This window comes from Cloeon dipterum, chromosome X (assembly GCF_949628265.1).
Source record: "Cloeon dipterum chromosome X, ieCloDipt1.1, whole genome shotgun sequence".
NCBI classification, from domain to species: Eukaryota; Metazoa; Arthropoda; class Insecta; order Ephemeroptera; family Baetidae; genus Cloeon; species Cloeon dipterum.
In genome coordinates this window covers 2,954,352-2,969,318 of record NC_088790.1, presented here as the reverse complement: position 1 = coordinate 2,969,318, position 14,967 = coordinate 2,954,352, and the positions used below count along the sequence as shown (strand labels likewise).

At 39.0% G+C, this 14,967-nt stretch overlaps 2 protein-coding genes across 3 annotated transcripts; one reads left to right on the top strand and one right to left on the bottom strand.

The window, feature by feature from the left end:
* Positions 1 to 67: 67 nt before the first annotated feature.
* CPSF2 (cleavage and polyadenylation specificity factor subunit 2) lies at positions 68 to 5,975 on the top strand. 2 transcript variants are annotated; one of them, XM_065492367.1, is made up of 13 exons: positions 70 to 359; positions 418 to 577; positions 640 to 745; positions 1,276 to 1,521; positions 1,574 to 1,985; positions 3,190 to 3,345; positions 3,403 to 3,588; positions 3,641 to 3,738; positions 3,792 to 4,069; positions 5,287 to 5,422; positions 5,474 to 5,523; positions 5,582 to 5,719; positions 5,777 to 5,975. In XM_065492367.1, the coding sequence occupies exons 1-13, from the start codon at positions 211 to 213 to the stop codon at positions 5,867 to 5,869; spliced, it is 2,208 nt and encodes a 735-aa protein (XP_065348439.1). In that variant the 5' UTR covers positions 70 to 210; the 3' UTR covers positions 5,870 to 5,975. The 2 variants fall into 2 exon arrangements, with proteins under 2 accessions (XP_065348438.1, XP_065348439.1); XM_065492366.1 differs by having other exon boundaries at positions 68 to 359; positions 3,190 to 3,588.
* An 864-nt stretch (positions 5,976 to 6,839) lies between these two features.
* Positions 6,840 to 13,738, bottom strand: hb (hunchback). The gene is made up of 5 exons (XM_065492802.1): positions 13,535 to 13,738; positions 12,497 to 12,680; positions 10,469 to 10,848; positions 9,286 to 9,720; positions 6,840 to 8,230 (listed from the first exon to the last, which is right to left on the bottom strand). The coding sequence occupies exons 1-5, from the start codon at positions 13,736 to 13,738 to the stop codon at positions 7,655 to 7,657; spliced, it is 1,779 nt and encodes a 592-aa protein (XP_065348874.1). The 3' UTR covers positions 6,840 to 7,654.
* Positions 13,739 to 14,967: the final 1,229 nt, after the last annotated feature.

The window sequence follows — 14,967 nt, the reverse complement described above, 5'->3', positions numbered from 1 at the left end:
GTTACGCCCCCTTTCGGTACTGTTGTTGTTGTTGATCTTGCCGCTGCCGCTTTTCATTCGAGCGTGTTGGTTGTCTTCGCAAAATAAATACGCATTATTTGAAGAAAAATCTATCGAATTTACGCATTCCGCAAATTATTGATGAGAAATACGTGATTTTAGTCTAAGTCTCTATCTTCTGACTCAATTTAGTCAGTAAAACAGCTGAAAATGCCGTCGATCATCAAACTACATGCGATTTCTGGGGCCCAGGATGAGTCCCCGCCGTGCTATTTGCTGCAGGTGGATGAATTCAGGTTTCTCCTCGACTGTGGTTGGGACGAGAAATTCAATCCCAACTTCATTAAAGAGCTAAAGAGGTAACAAAGATTTCATGTTTTTTATTTTTGTTTTATTTAAATGTTTCTAAATTTCTAGGTATGCAGGTCAAATTGATGCTGTTCTGCTGTCTTTCCCTGATCAGCAGCATCTTGGAGCTCTCCCATACATGGTGGGAAAATGTGGGCTCAGTTGTCCGATTTATGCCACAATCCCAGTGTACAAAATGGGGCAGATGTTTATGTACGACCTTTACCAGGTATTGGTCTCATTAAAGAAGTTATATATTTATTCTACTCATTAAATGTAATTTTTTTGCAGTCAAGAACAAACATGGAAGAATTTGACATTTTCTCCCTAGATGATGTCGATGCTGCGTTTGACAAAATCATTCAGTTGAAATACAACCAAACCATCACCTTGAAAGGTAATTAAAAACGATTTTTTGAGTTCTTTGCACCTCCAAATCTTGGGTTCTAGCCGAAAGAATTGCATAAACCAACCACCGTTAGACTCGTCTTGACCTACCCTGACCAGCTCTAGGGTTTAGGGGGTGCTTACCCTATACCCTTGTAATCCCTGTGCTTAAATTCCAGTTTTTTCTATTTCAAGGGGGTTGCAATTGTTTAGTAATTTAGGGGTGGGTGTTGAGCACCCCTAAATCCTTCAGTTGGTCAGGGGAGGTCGAGACAAGTCCAACAGTGGGGTTGGTGGGTTTTTTTTGCAATTCTGACGGTTAGAACCTGAGATTTTGAGGTAAAAAGTTAATAAATTTAAAAAATTCGTGTTTTTCCAAGCCTTGTCGAATTCTTTAAAAAAAACATCCAGAAAATTTCCCACAAATTCTCACAGATCATGGGATAACTTTGCTTAACCTGAAACAAATTTCGTCCTCAAACCTTTGACATTTCGCCAGCTCAATGACAAGAAATTAATAATAATAAAAAATATTTCTAGGTAAAGGATACGGGCTGACAATCACGCCACTTCCCGCTGGCCACATGATTGGCGGGACAATGTGGAAGGTTGTCAAGATGGGTGAGGAGGACATTGTCTACGCCATCGACTTCAACCACAAAAAGGAGCGCCACCTGAACGGCTGCGACCTGGAAAAACTGGCTCGGCCCTCGTTGCTCATCACCGACGCGGCGAATTGCATGAATGAACAGGAACGCCGACGGGTTCGAGATGAAAAACTTATGAGTATGTTCTAAATTCGACTGCAAACACCCCAAACTGACGCCAATTTTCTCAGCAAACATTTTGCAAACCCTGCGCAAAGGTGGAAACGTTCTGATCGCTGTCGACACTGCTGGCAGAGTCTTGGAAATCTCGCACATGCTGGACCAGCTGTGGAGAAACAAAGAGTCTGGGCTGATGGCCTACTCGGTTGTGCTGCTCAACAACGTCAGCTACAACGTGGTCGAGTTCGCCAAGTCGCAAATCGAGTGGATGAGCGACAAGCTGATGAAGACGTTCGAGGGCGCCAGGAACAACCCATTCCAGTTCAAACACATCCAGCTGTGCCACAGCATCAGCGAACTCAACAAGGTTCCCAGTCCCAAGGTGGTTTTGGCTAGTTCGCCTGACATGGAGTCCGGCTTCTCGAGGGACCTGTTTGTCCAATGGTGTTCCAACCCTCTCAACAGCATCATCGTCACAAGAAGGTATGCTGCCTCCCTGGGTTTGAAAAAAAAATTGCCAGACGTTTCAGCCGCGAGATTAAAGGCGGTTGGCTGACTGAATATTTTAAACGAAGGTTTATAGTGCTTAACGGCCCAAAGTTCCAGAAGACATTTATTTTTCCTACTTTTTTTAATTATTTACCCTTCTTAACCGTCGGCTGGCGATGCTGGCGCAGTTTAGCCACATTCACAGTGGCTAGCGGCTGCCCAGGTGACCCAAAATTTGCCGGCTGGTAGAGACCTCTAGAAAAACCCTTTCTTGACCGGGGTCTAAAATTTGCCTAATTTAATGGAGAATGGCATTTATAAAAAAATGCTGCTGTTTTTCAAAATAATCGGTCTCAAAAGTTATATAAGTTATTTTTTCGTTTTTTTTGCACCCTGAGTCGTGAGGTACCCTGAAGTTTTCTTAATTTTTCCTAGATATTTAGCATGATTAATAATAATTAATTAAGGTTTTTACAGGTTGGTAACTTTTATTGCCGATAGATAATTTGAATTATAAAAGGTGTCGCGGTTAACATAAAGGATTTTCTTTTGTAAAATCAATCAGTCTTGATAATTTACATAGCTGAAGAGAATGTCTGAGTATTTTGTTTATTTTTTTTACTTAAAATAGACAGAAAAAGCCATTGAGAAACCGTTGACTTTCCCATATATATGTGGGTTTTGCGGGCGCTTGAATTTTTTAGTTTTCTCCAAAACGGTTCAAATTGGTCGTAGAACTAAAATTTGGACACCGTTGAACTCGTCTCGTCAAGGGAAACAATTTTCCTGTTCACCTCAAAGTGGTAGTTCAAAGTTCAAGGTCACTAAAATCGAACTTTTAAAATGTGACTTGAATTTTAAAATGAATTTATTGAAATTTTAAACTTTAAATTAGCGCGCAAAAAATCAGGTTAGACCAGTCAATATATTTGGAAGGTAATTTTGCCATAGTTTTTCTATTTAAAAACAAATCTAAGAAACTGGTGTATTTCATGGGTGTAAAAAAATGTCTCACGCCTAAATTTCAGTTCAGTATGTAGTCAGATTTTCTAAAACCGTACACTACTAGATTCGTTTTGATTTTCCCTAGATAGCCGAACCCTTCCTCCCCTTTTTTGCCCCCTAAAAAATTAAACGCATTCCCCCTTTTTCAGACAGAAGATATAAAGAAATTAAATATTATTTAACGTTTTGTTAGGACTACTCCAGGGACTCTGGCCAGAATACTAATTGAAAAAGAGACAAGTCCATTCACCATACCACTGGAAGTGAAGAAACGAGTTCCGCTGGAAGGAGCGGAGTTGGATGCTTATCTCAGGTCCGAGAAAGGAAAGAGTTTGAGCAACATTAAAAGGTATTTAAAAGATTTTTTTTATAAAATTGCCAGTTATCCTAATAAATTTTTTATCAGCGAGGAATATTCTTCTGATGAGTCCGACAACGAAATGGAGCAAGTGGCTCTCGGCAAACACGATTTGGTCGTCAAGCAAGAGGTGAAAACCAAGACAGGCTTCTTCAAAAGTAACAAAAAGCAGTTCCCCATGTATCCGTTCTACGAGGAAAAAATCAAGTACGATGAATACGGAGAAATCGTCAGGTGAGTGAAGACCTCAACCTCTAAAAGCATTGTTTATAAAACTAAACTTCAGGCCTGAGGACTACAAAATGACAGACCTGACACTCGAAGCAGAGGAGGAAGTGGTCAACAAGGAAAACGTGCAAGTCAAAGAAGAGGAAATGCCCGCGGGTACCATTTTTACACGCTTGCAGCAAACACCACGACTGATCGTTTTATTTCAGTTGACATTAACGAAGTGCCGACCAAATGCGTGACAACCGTGAGGAACCTGCACGTTGCCGCAATGATCCGGTTCATCGATTTTGAAGGACGCTCGGACGGCTCCTCTCTGAACAAGATAGTCGCCCAGTTGAAACCGCACCGACTGCTGATTGTGAAGGGAAACCCAGAGAGCATCCAGTTCATGGCCAACTACTGCAGAAAAAGCACCGACGCCAAAGTGCTCACACCGAAAACTGGCGACGTCGTCGACGCAACAACAGAGACTCATATATATCAAGTAAAGCATTTTACTTATTCTCTATATTTGCAAGGGTATTAAGTTGTACTCTGAGCCAAAAAAATTTACAAATCCAACCCATAGGGGATTATTTTTAAAATTAAACTTAAAAATAGCGCAAATTCTGGAGCTGTCAGTGGTGGTGGCGGGAAATGAGCATAAAAGACGCAGAATTTCATGGCAAGTCTAACTAACTGTGATTATGAACGCTATGACCCATAGCAGCCAAGTTATTAATTATTAAAGTTGAAAAAACGTGAAATGTAACATTCCAAACTTTTGTTTTCGGGGCCCAGGCGGGGCCCTGTGGGTCGGACGGAGCTGATTCTGGCACCAATTAATGCCTCTCATTGGGGTGCTTCCGCCCGTGTTTAGTTTTCCAAAATCAGACCATTTTTCGAATTACTGCGAATTTTCTACGGCGGATTTTTTGAAGAAAAAAGACGAAATTTTTAAAAATAGTTCCCCTAGACCTGGAGTGTTCCTGCCATCTGAGCTAGAAATTAAATGGAGCAAATTTTGTGAAAGTCTTATCAAAATCGTAGAATCTGTCTATTTTATACAGTCGAAATTTTAGGGTTTTATGGCAATTTCCAGTTTCCGGTTGCCACGTCTCGCGATTGAGGGAAAAATTCGACAAACCCAACATTAAATCGACGGGAAAGTTGTCTGGGAATATTTTGAGAATAGATAAAAGTTGATCCGATCAAAATCCTAGGACTGGGTAGATTTTGAATTTTTAAAAACGAGATTTTTGCACTTTCTCCATAAGGACAACATGAGATATTAAAAATTCGTTATTTTTACTTAATGAAGAAAACTTAAAGGATTTTACTGTCTCCATCGCACACGCAGGACCGCCGCCGGACTGGAAACCAATTACGAGATTTTTCGCGCCCATACAAAAATTTATATTAATTTTTTCCGTTTTTTTCTTTCCAAGACAAACATTTATTTTTGTTAAAATTCTTCCGTTTGTCCGATTATCAACCACAACCCCTTATCTGACAAGCTTCGGGAAGGGCTTTGACCTCCGGTTTTCAAACGACCTTTTTCAGGGTAACTCAACCTGAGATCCGCTCTGAGGTCGATATTTAATGCTTTTTCAGTATAATTTTGAGCACATTTGGTGATATTCGGCGACGATTTTTCATCCTTGCCTGTCACCGACCTTCCTCAGGTTTTTTATTTGATAATTTCAATCTGTTCAATTTCAGGTAAAACTCACTGACGCTTTGCTGAGCTCCTTGGAATTCAAGAAGATAAAAGATGCGGAAATCGCATGGCTTGATTCTAAACTGGCACAAAAAGAAGTGGATGAAGTTATTTATTCGGAGGATGTTACAATGAGCGGTAAGAATAAATTACAGTGCAAATAATTCAAAGCTAATTTAATTTTCTTAGAGTCTGTTTTGGGGGCCGAAATTCCAACACTGGAGCCTGTCAAGGATTTGGTAAGAGAATCTCTTAGTTTTGTTCTAAAAGTTTTGTCATAATAAATTAATTTTGCAGAGTTTATCTCACCATGCTACATTCATCAACAAATTGAGACTGTCTGACTTCATGGTGGTTGTGAAGAAGGCGGGATATCATTGCGAGTTTAGTGGTGGCATACTTCAGTGCTGCAATGGAACTATTGCCCTCAGAAAGGTAATTTTTTAGTTAAACACATTGAGAGAAATTTGTTTATTCATTGCTTCTTTACAGCTCGAGTCTGGAACTGTCACCATGGAAGGCTGCATCTCCCCAGAATACTACCAGATCAGAGACCTGCTCTACAGTCAATATGCAATTGTATAAATTAAAAATAATGAAGAGGTTTTTTCTAATACGTGTCCAAAGTATGATGATTAAGTTCTTCCTTTTTGGAAATTAAATTATTCATTGCTGCCGATGTTTTCATGGACCACTGGACTTTTTTTGACTGGACAATTTTATTTTCATTTATGCAGAAGGAGAAAAAAGCTGTTAAATTGTCTCGAGTGAGAGAAAATAATCATGAATAATTCAGGAGTTAATCCAAATTACATAAATTACAGGAGACAGTATCAAAAATTTTACACTAAAGTAAACAAAAAGTTCGACTTTGTGACTCTGCAATGATGCACTTTTGGAGCGAAATTCACGGATTGAAGGATGGTTTTTGGCGTATCTTAACGGAATTCACTGAGTATCAATTATAGATGCGTAAAAATGTTCATATCGTGGGTTTTACGGGACATTTTGGCGAATTTTGAGAAGTTGAGGTGTGCATTGAACTCCTCTCATCACACCCGATGGAATGAACACCAAATTAGAGGTCATCGGTTAAGGTTTAAGGTCGCCAAGGCTCATTTTCAGAATTTTCCGGCTGTTTTTGACTTTTGAAATTATTAAAAATCCGAAACTAATTGGAGCACGTGTAAACTCGTATGAAAATTTAAAGATGACGCTCGGCTTCATGTACGAAAAAATTGAATTTTGAATTTCGAAAAACACTGATTTGTTAATTTTTGCAAATCTTGTGAGCACCAAACTGTCGAAAAGTGGATATTTTAAAATGTCGCAATTATATGTTTTATTAGTTAATCTGAAATTTGAAATTTTGGCGCTTCTTTGGTAGAGAATAGGAAAACTTAAAACATTTTTGAACTGGTATAAACGCTTTAAAAAACCCTTATTAGTTTAATAGGTTTAATTTTTTCAGTTTCATTAAAAAAGGGGTTTTTCTCATGGATCGCTTTATTCTAAGTCAGAAAAATACACATTTTTAATTATATCTCTTGTATTCAGTAGCCCACATCGCGACAAGAGAGAGTGCAAAAATATATGTGTTGAATTACATCTAATCTAATCATGAATGACAAGAAAGCTTTAAAGCTATCGTAACAGCATTTTGTACACCATTTTTCCTCTCTTATGTCTACTTTCTATTCATATTTATTTCTAAAATAGTTCATGTCGTGTGTTGCAGTCTCGTTAGCAGGAACTATTACATTTTGAGGGATTTTAGCCTAAAAAACTTAATTATAAAGAAAAACGTAATGATCAGTCTTGGCCATCGTAAAATACGACAGAATTTTGCACACCATTTTCCCTCTCTTTTTATATCTACTTTCTATTAGAATAAAGTATTTATTTAACGCCAACGGTGTACAACTATATTTCGGGCATTTGTATGCCATTTGTTTTTTCGGACAATCAAGAAAGTGGTACATACTATACATATATACAGATCATCATTTACAGAATCTACACTTGCATTTATCAGTAACATCCAGGTGAAAACAAGTATTTGTGCAAACAAAAAAATGATAACCATGACAAGAATACCTTATTTACATGAAACGATCTTTACAATTTGGTTTTTTCCAATCGGTATTTAACATAGCAAGTGTATCATAGATTTTAGGAACAATATTTTGCTTTTTAATATTCACATTATTTACAAACTTATCAAAATTAAGCTTCAGAATTCTACTTTCTATTCGTATTTATTTGTAAAATGGTTCATATATGTACAAGATTTGTTGCAGTCTCGTCAGCAGGAACTATTACATTTTGAGTGATTTTAACCTAAAAAAACTTGGTTAAAAAGAAAAACGATCAGTCGTGGTTAATCGTGTTGATGTGGAAGTAAAAACTTTCCTTGTTATTAGCCTTGAATCCACACATTCTGCAGCTGAACGGGTCCGGAGTGCCGTGGTGTCCGATGTGGTTGGCGTACTCTTGCGAGTTCTTGAAATCTAAGTCGCAGTGCTCGCAATATTTGCGCACTACTCTGGTTTGGATTGGATTTTCATTAATGGCCAGACGTCCGATGTCCATATGATCCTCCTCGCCGCTGGAAGCTGCCTGCTCTGGCACTGCTACTGGAGGCGTCGCTGGTTTCATGCTCAGGTTGATGGGAGCGGCCAAGTCCTGCTCATGTCTGGCTGCTGCCAATCTCAGCTGCCCCTGCTGCACCAATGCCGCTTGCAGTTGATCCAAAACCATCATATGCATTAATTGTCCCACGACTTGTGGATTTGAGTGGTACGTGGCCATGTGCTCTTGCATCTGTTGCTCGGACGTGATGCTGGAACCACACAATCGGCACATACGACAGACAGGCTGCAGCTGCGCGGCAGGCATCATTTGCACGTTGTTGACCGGTACTGGTGGTAAAGGAAATTGGTAGGGCTGGAAAAAAAATTATAATTTTCTTGTTAGAAAGTGGAATATTTTAAGCTTAAATTAAAAAATGGTGTAAAATTGATTAAATTAACAAAGTTAGTTTTTCTTATTTTTAAGGAGGTTTCCCCAAGGGTAAATTGATATTGTTTTTTAAATTTTAGTTTGAGCACCATCTAGAATTTCTGGTATGTTTTGATTTTTTTACACAAAAATCAGGGTGTTTGGATGTTGACAAAAATGATATTTTTTTTAAATAGGCGACCACTCGAGGTTGTGTTCATATGGGAAATAAATTAAACCAGGTTTCATCCTCGTTGCAAAATTGTCGTTTTAATTTTGCAAGCCTGGTTTAATTTATTTCCAATAAAAATGAAAATGTCTCGAGTTCTAATGAAGCTAGAACATTGAATTTTGTGCCAAATTAGATAGACTAAAACACTCACAATGAGACTATTTTACTTTTTTTAAAAATTTTTATAAAATTTTTAAATATTGAATATCTATAAAAAGTCGCTTTCATTTTTTACTAAGCATTGAATAAAATGCTTGCTCTAATTAAAATGCATGGAAACTTTCAGGGTGGTAAAAACCTTTGGTATTTGAGATATAAAGGGTCAAAGGATTTGATAAAAATGGATATTTTTAAGGTGAAAAAAATCAAAATTGACCAATTGGTTGATTTTAACCATCGTAACATGCTTAATGTCACCTCTGAGGTCAGAAAAGACCTTCAGAACAGGTAAGAAATTGAACCCTGGCGTCAGGGTAGCTCTTGAGCGATCAGTTTCAATAAAACCCCATTTTTAGCAATTTTACTGACACCTGACGCCGGGCTCTGTATTCGTTAAAATTGCAAGATTGGCACAGAAAAATTGAGAGCTTTCAGAATAAGTCCAAATTGACCCTTTAGAAGCAATCAAGGTGCTCAGGAAACACCCTGATGTGCCCAAAATCTCGCTCCTCAATTCCCTTGTGACTTTTAAAGGGTTGAAAAAAATGTTGCAGCTCTCCTTGTAAAAGTAAGCGGCTCAGAAATGAAAAATAAATAAATAAAAACATACCACTGCGGGAGCACCGGCTTTGCTTCTTGGGCCTCGTCTGCGTCCATTCACGTCGACTGTTGGCACTTGAGTGCCATCCGGTCTGACGACCATCATCTGATTGTGATTTTTCGCCTGGAGGTGAGTCTTGAGAATGTGGTGGTACTTGGCCTCGAATTTGCAGTCGGCGCACTTGTAGTCGCACCAATCGCTGTGCCTCTTCAAGTGCGACTTCAGCATCGCCTTATTCACACATTTGTAATCGCAATGTGGGCAATGCTCACGCTTTCTCCCTAGGTGGCTATCGTGGTGATACTCCAGGTGATGCTTAAAACTTGTGGCAAATGGGCAGTATAGACATGTGAGATATTTTCCCTCTAACACGTGGCCTCTAAAGTGAAGCCACATAGTGTACTTGTCTGTGGCCTCAAACGTGCATCCTTTTGCTTTGCATTTCTGAAATTTCAAAGAATTTTTTTAGCAGGTGAAAATAGTTGACAAAAATATTGCCCCATCCATTCGACTGCGAGTGTTAATCAAAATTTTTCCAATTTGAAGTAAAAGCATAATTACAGAAAATTTGTTTAGAGAAAATTGGCTCCAAAGTTTGCATGCTAATTTTATTATTCGAATCCACCATTAGATGGCGCCAGTGGTTTCTTGCTGCTTTGCATTCTGCTTCTAGAATATTATTTCTTAAGACGTGCTGGAAACAAAATCCAGTCCAGCCATTCGCCGTAGAATTGTCGGAAAAATGGTGGTTTTCCGGCGATTGGCTTAACCGATTTTGGTTTTCAGCTCGTCAAAAGAAATGATATTAAGTGAAGAATGAGAACAGTGGCAGGATTGAGTTTGAAATAACAGCGCAAAGTGCTTTAGAATCGAAATTATACGGTGGCGCCATCTGTTGGTGAATTTAGGGAATTTTTTCTTGAAAATTCGCACACCAATGGACATGCAGGGATTGAAATCAAGCAAAAAAAATCATTGAGGAAATAGGCAAAATCTAAAAATTAACTGTTTCTCGCTCCTGAATTCATTTTAATACACATTTTGTAAAAGAAAATAAATTAAAAAAAGAACGTAATGAACAACGTATTGCTAAGTTATTTACATTCTAAATATGAAATTGCGGTCCACTTGGAAAGATTTTTTCCCTCGAAACTGGTGAAAAAATATTTAGAGAATCAAAACTCGATCTCACCTGCTTCTTACTTTTGCCCTTTTTGTTGAGAGTGGAAGGTAGATGGTGGAAACTAACCCGGTGCTTGTCCATCTTCTCATTGTTATCGCTCTTGAAGGGGCACAGAAGACACCGGCCGCCCTGAGCCATGTGCGTCACTGTATGGATGGTCAGTGACTCCTTCGACAGGCAGGCCAGGGTGCAAACCGAACAGTTGAGGTGCGGCGCGTTGATCTTGTCGTTACTGTGGTCGTCGGTGAAGTGAAGGAACAGTTTCAGGATGCCATCAAAATTGGTTACGCCACAGATGGGACACCGCAGGTGCGGCTTATAAATTTCCGGACTAGGCGAGCGATTTCCAGTAGAAGAAGGCCTCTCTGGTTCAGGTGTTTCTTCCGTCTCTAACATATCAAATTTTGGCTTTACTTAAAGATACGTTGTTATTACAAATTTTTATGACACCTTAATCACTTTCTTTAAAAAAAATAAATCTATCTTGGAAAATAAGAAGCGCGAGATGGTTTTAAAATTAATTAATTTTTTATGTTATTTTCTATAATTTATCCTCTCACGAATTTCATTAGGAAAAAAGTTTCAGCCAGATAGAAAAACGGGAATTTTAACGCACGGAATTAGGATTTTTATTCTATCTCTGCTTTAAATTCGAATGTCTAAGTGATTTCTTCTAAAAAAAAACATCATTTGTGATGAATATATTAACAACACATTTCTTCAGTTCCGAAGATGTGCGATGAGATATCGTTATTACTTAAATTTAAAACAAAATGGATTTTTTGACTTATTAACATTTTGCACTTTTTGCACCTCCAAATCTCGGGTTTAACCGTCAGAACTGTACTGTTAGACTCATCTGAACCTCCCCTAACCAGAAGAAGTGTTTTGGGGGGTGATTTTCCATCAACCCTATTTGGCATATTTCAACTCATGAAAGAAAATGCGAAGAAATTTGTCATTTATGTTCTAAAGTATTTAATATGCAACTTTTATGATCTCAAAAGAAGGTAATGGTGGTATTTTAGGGTAGATTTTATCTACCCTAAAATAGTTGCGGGCCGTGAGCAAGCGCCCAAAGCGCACAACTTTTGATTTATTCGTTTTTCTGCAATATTGCGAAGGGGTGCAAGGGGGGATGGGGGCTGAGCACCTTGAAAACCTCTTCTGATGGTTAGAGGAGGTCGAGACGAGTCCAACGGAGGGTAGTTTATGCAATTCTGGTAGATAGAACCCGAGATTTGGTAATGACAATATTGGCAAAAATAAAACTTTCAATTTTTGCCAATATTGCAATCGCTAAATATTGGGAATTGCAGATTCAGAATTGCAAAAACTGCACACCGTTCGACTCTTCCTAACCTCCCCTAAATAGCCAATGGAATTTGGGGTGGTTTTTTTTTAATTTAAGAGGGTTTAGATAGGTGAATAAGTTTTCTGAAAGTGCGATGACGCGATTTTTCACGTTACTTTAATACGTGACGTTGAAGGGGGATGAGGGTTGAGCACCGTCAAAACTCTTTGGCTATCTAGGGTAGGTTGAGGCGAGTCCAACGATGGGTAGTTTTAACAATTCTGATGGTTAGAACCCGAGATTCGGATGAGCAAAAATTGAAAAAAAGTCGAGTTTTTACCTCCCGATATCACGCAAGCAAATTATGTTCCCAGAAAAAATTAGGGTGGCCTTTGAAGAAATCACTTTAATACTCAAATTAGGAGCGGAGATAAATAAAATAAAAAATCCAAATACGTTTTTTCGGTGGCCGGTTTCTTGCCGTTTTTTTGCTAACACATGAGACATTATTTCACGAACATGAAGATGAAATCACGTTTATGTTGACAGGAGGAAACAATTTCAAAGTGTTTAAAATCTTTCCGCTGTCCCTTTTGCGCGCAGATGCAGATGTGAGAAGTCAAGAGCGCAGCTTGCACTCGTATATTTATGTTATAAGATTAGTTTCAAAAGTCAGAGGGGTGAAGGGGCGGAGAAGCGTGGCGCATCGCGTAGCAATTAGTTTAAAGTGTCGTGACACTCACCCATTGATTCCTGCTCGACTGGCGTGGAGCAGGTCGTGGCCCTGCTGGCAGCGGCCGCATTGCTCAACCCAGGCGGCGTTCCTTGCAGGCTCGAGGAGAAACTGCTGCCGCCCGTCGATTGTTCCATTGCAACGCCAGAGTCGTCGTACATGGCGGGTTGTTGTTCGCGGGTGTTGTCTTGCTCCTGCAATCAATTATGGGATTTTTGGTTCCATATTAACATATTGTTGGCATGGGTGCTTGGATTTGAATAAAATTTGCTTTTAAATATACCGTCTCTGACGAAGTTTCTGAGCACACAAATCGATTCTTGAGGGTCGAATTAGGCTAAGTGGATATTTTTTCCGACCAAACAGTCCAGCGAGACGTGAACTTTTTTTCCCGCCAAAACAATTTGAAAGCGAGAAGTGCGCATGCGTCAGAGCTGGTTTGAGCACTTGCAGAGAGACCGCCTGTACGAATGACTTCTTCGTCAGATCCAGCCGGCTCTCACGCATGCGCACTCTCGCATTCATATTGTTTTCGCGGGAAAAAAGTTCGCACGTCGCGCTGGACTTTTTGGTCAGCAAAAAATATCCACTTTACCTAATTCAACCCTCAAGAATCGATTGGTGCGTACTCAGAAACTTCGTCAAAGACAGTCTTTAAATATATATCGGGCTTAAATTCCTGAAAGTGCCTATTTTACAGGGGCTTGTAAATGTTGTTGCACATAAGACACCCTTTGTTACCAAATGTGTAGGTCAAAGGTCGCAAAAATCAGGTCGGATTTAAAAAAATTCTTTCAATTTCGAAAATCCAAAATTGTTATCAAAAATTTATAACACCTACCGAAATTGATGGCAATTATGGCAATGATTGCTGAGAAAAAGTTAAAAACCAATAATTTCTTGCAATTCCTGTGCAAGAAATTCTTCAAAATAAATAGAAGCAGTTTAAACCAAAAGGGGTAAGAAAATTAACCCTGAATGTTTTAGAGAAAGATAAATTTCATGCGTCGTGCACTAATAAATACAATTTTAATTTAGTTTCAAATACCTGAGAAGCCCGCAAATGAGCTTGTGGCACAGCAGACACTCTAGCTCTGTACGAGATTCCCCTGGACATCTTAAGATATGTGCTGGGTATCAAGTCCTGCTCTTCATAATGTTGTTCCAATTCTTCATTTTCATCATTGTTCTTGCGGTGAATATGCTTCTTCAAATTTTCAAAATAGACACCGATCGACTGGAGTTGTTCCATTGCTGATCTCTCTTCTTGAAAAGAAGAAAGAGAATAACAATCAATGGCGGTGTTTTCGATAAAAATAATGTCAACCAAAAATATCTATCACTACACAAAGGAATTCAATTGCAGGTCCATGCCTGCATGACCAGTCAGGATGAAGACGTGCCAGAAAAATAAATCGGGATGAATATTTGAAATTCATTCATGCGCGCTAGCTTTGAATTTGCTAAGCAAGATTTACAAAAAAAAACCCATCAACTCGCCGATTGCCCATCTCCCTGTGTGGTTCAATTTCAATAACAGTGTGACAATCCGTCAATGTCAACCCCTACATATGACGTCTTCTTCCGGCTGTTCCAGCACGCATTTACAATAACCAACAAGTTCGAAAACTCGCATCAGAACCGCGAGATGCGCACAAAAAAGACGTGCGGGGTTAGATCTCATTCTTTCCCCTTTACAGGAGTGAAAAAAGAATTCCTCGCACATATTTGTACCTCTCCTCCTGGCATACCTTAAACTTGGCTCTACAAAATGCACTGCCGTGAACAAATAGAGAAAGAATTTCTGGCCGTTGCAACTTGTTGACATGCATTTTTTATGTCAGAATTTTTTGTCAAATCTGTTGTATACATTTTTTGGTATGCAGAATCTCCTGCCAAAATGGTGAAATAAATCGTGATTGTACAGTAACGAACCGTGCAAGCGATGAATTTTGTGCGTAAGAATTGATATTTTATCAGAAAATCTTCCCCAACCATTTCACCATGGAATTATTGTAAAATATTCCGTTTGCATTTTTATTTGGAGCATGGCAGTTCCGGTCATAAATAAGGATTTATTTTTTCCGCGCAAAACTCGCAACTCTCGCAACTTACAGGCGAATGAATTCTTTACAAAAACTGTGAAGGGTGACACAATTCTTATTCAATTTCATTATTTTCGTCGACTGTCCGCAGGGGTCAAATAAATGTATTTAATTTTTCTCACGCAAAAGGGATGGGTGGCATTTGATAAATAAGGGGTCGCAGGGAGCAAGGAGAAAGGGTCGCGGGTCGTGGGGGTTACCAAAAATAATGGCAATTTTGACTTCTAAGGGCAGGGTCAGACCACCTGCCTATTCTATAAATGACCATCGATTATACGGCAAGGGTCAGTCGCAGCTGCACTCTGCCCTCTGCGGTTTTTACAACTCTCGCTCTCGTGAATTATTACACTTTTGGCCCAAATAAATAAAAGCAGCT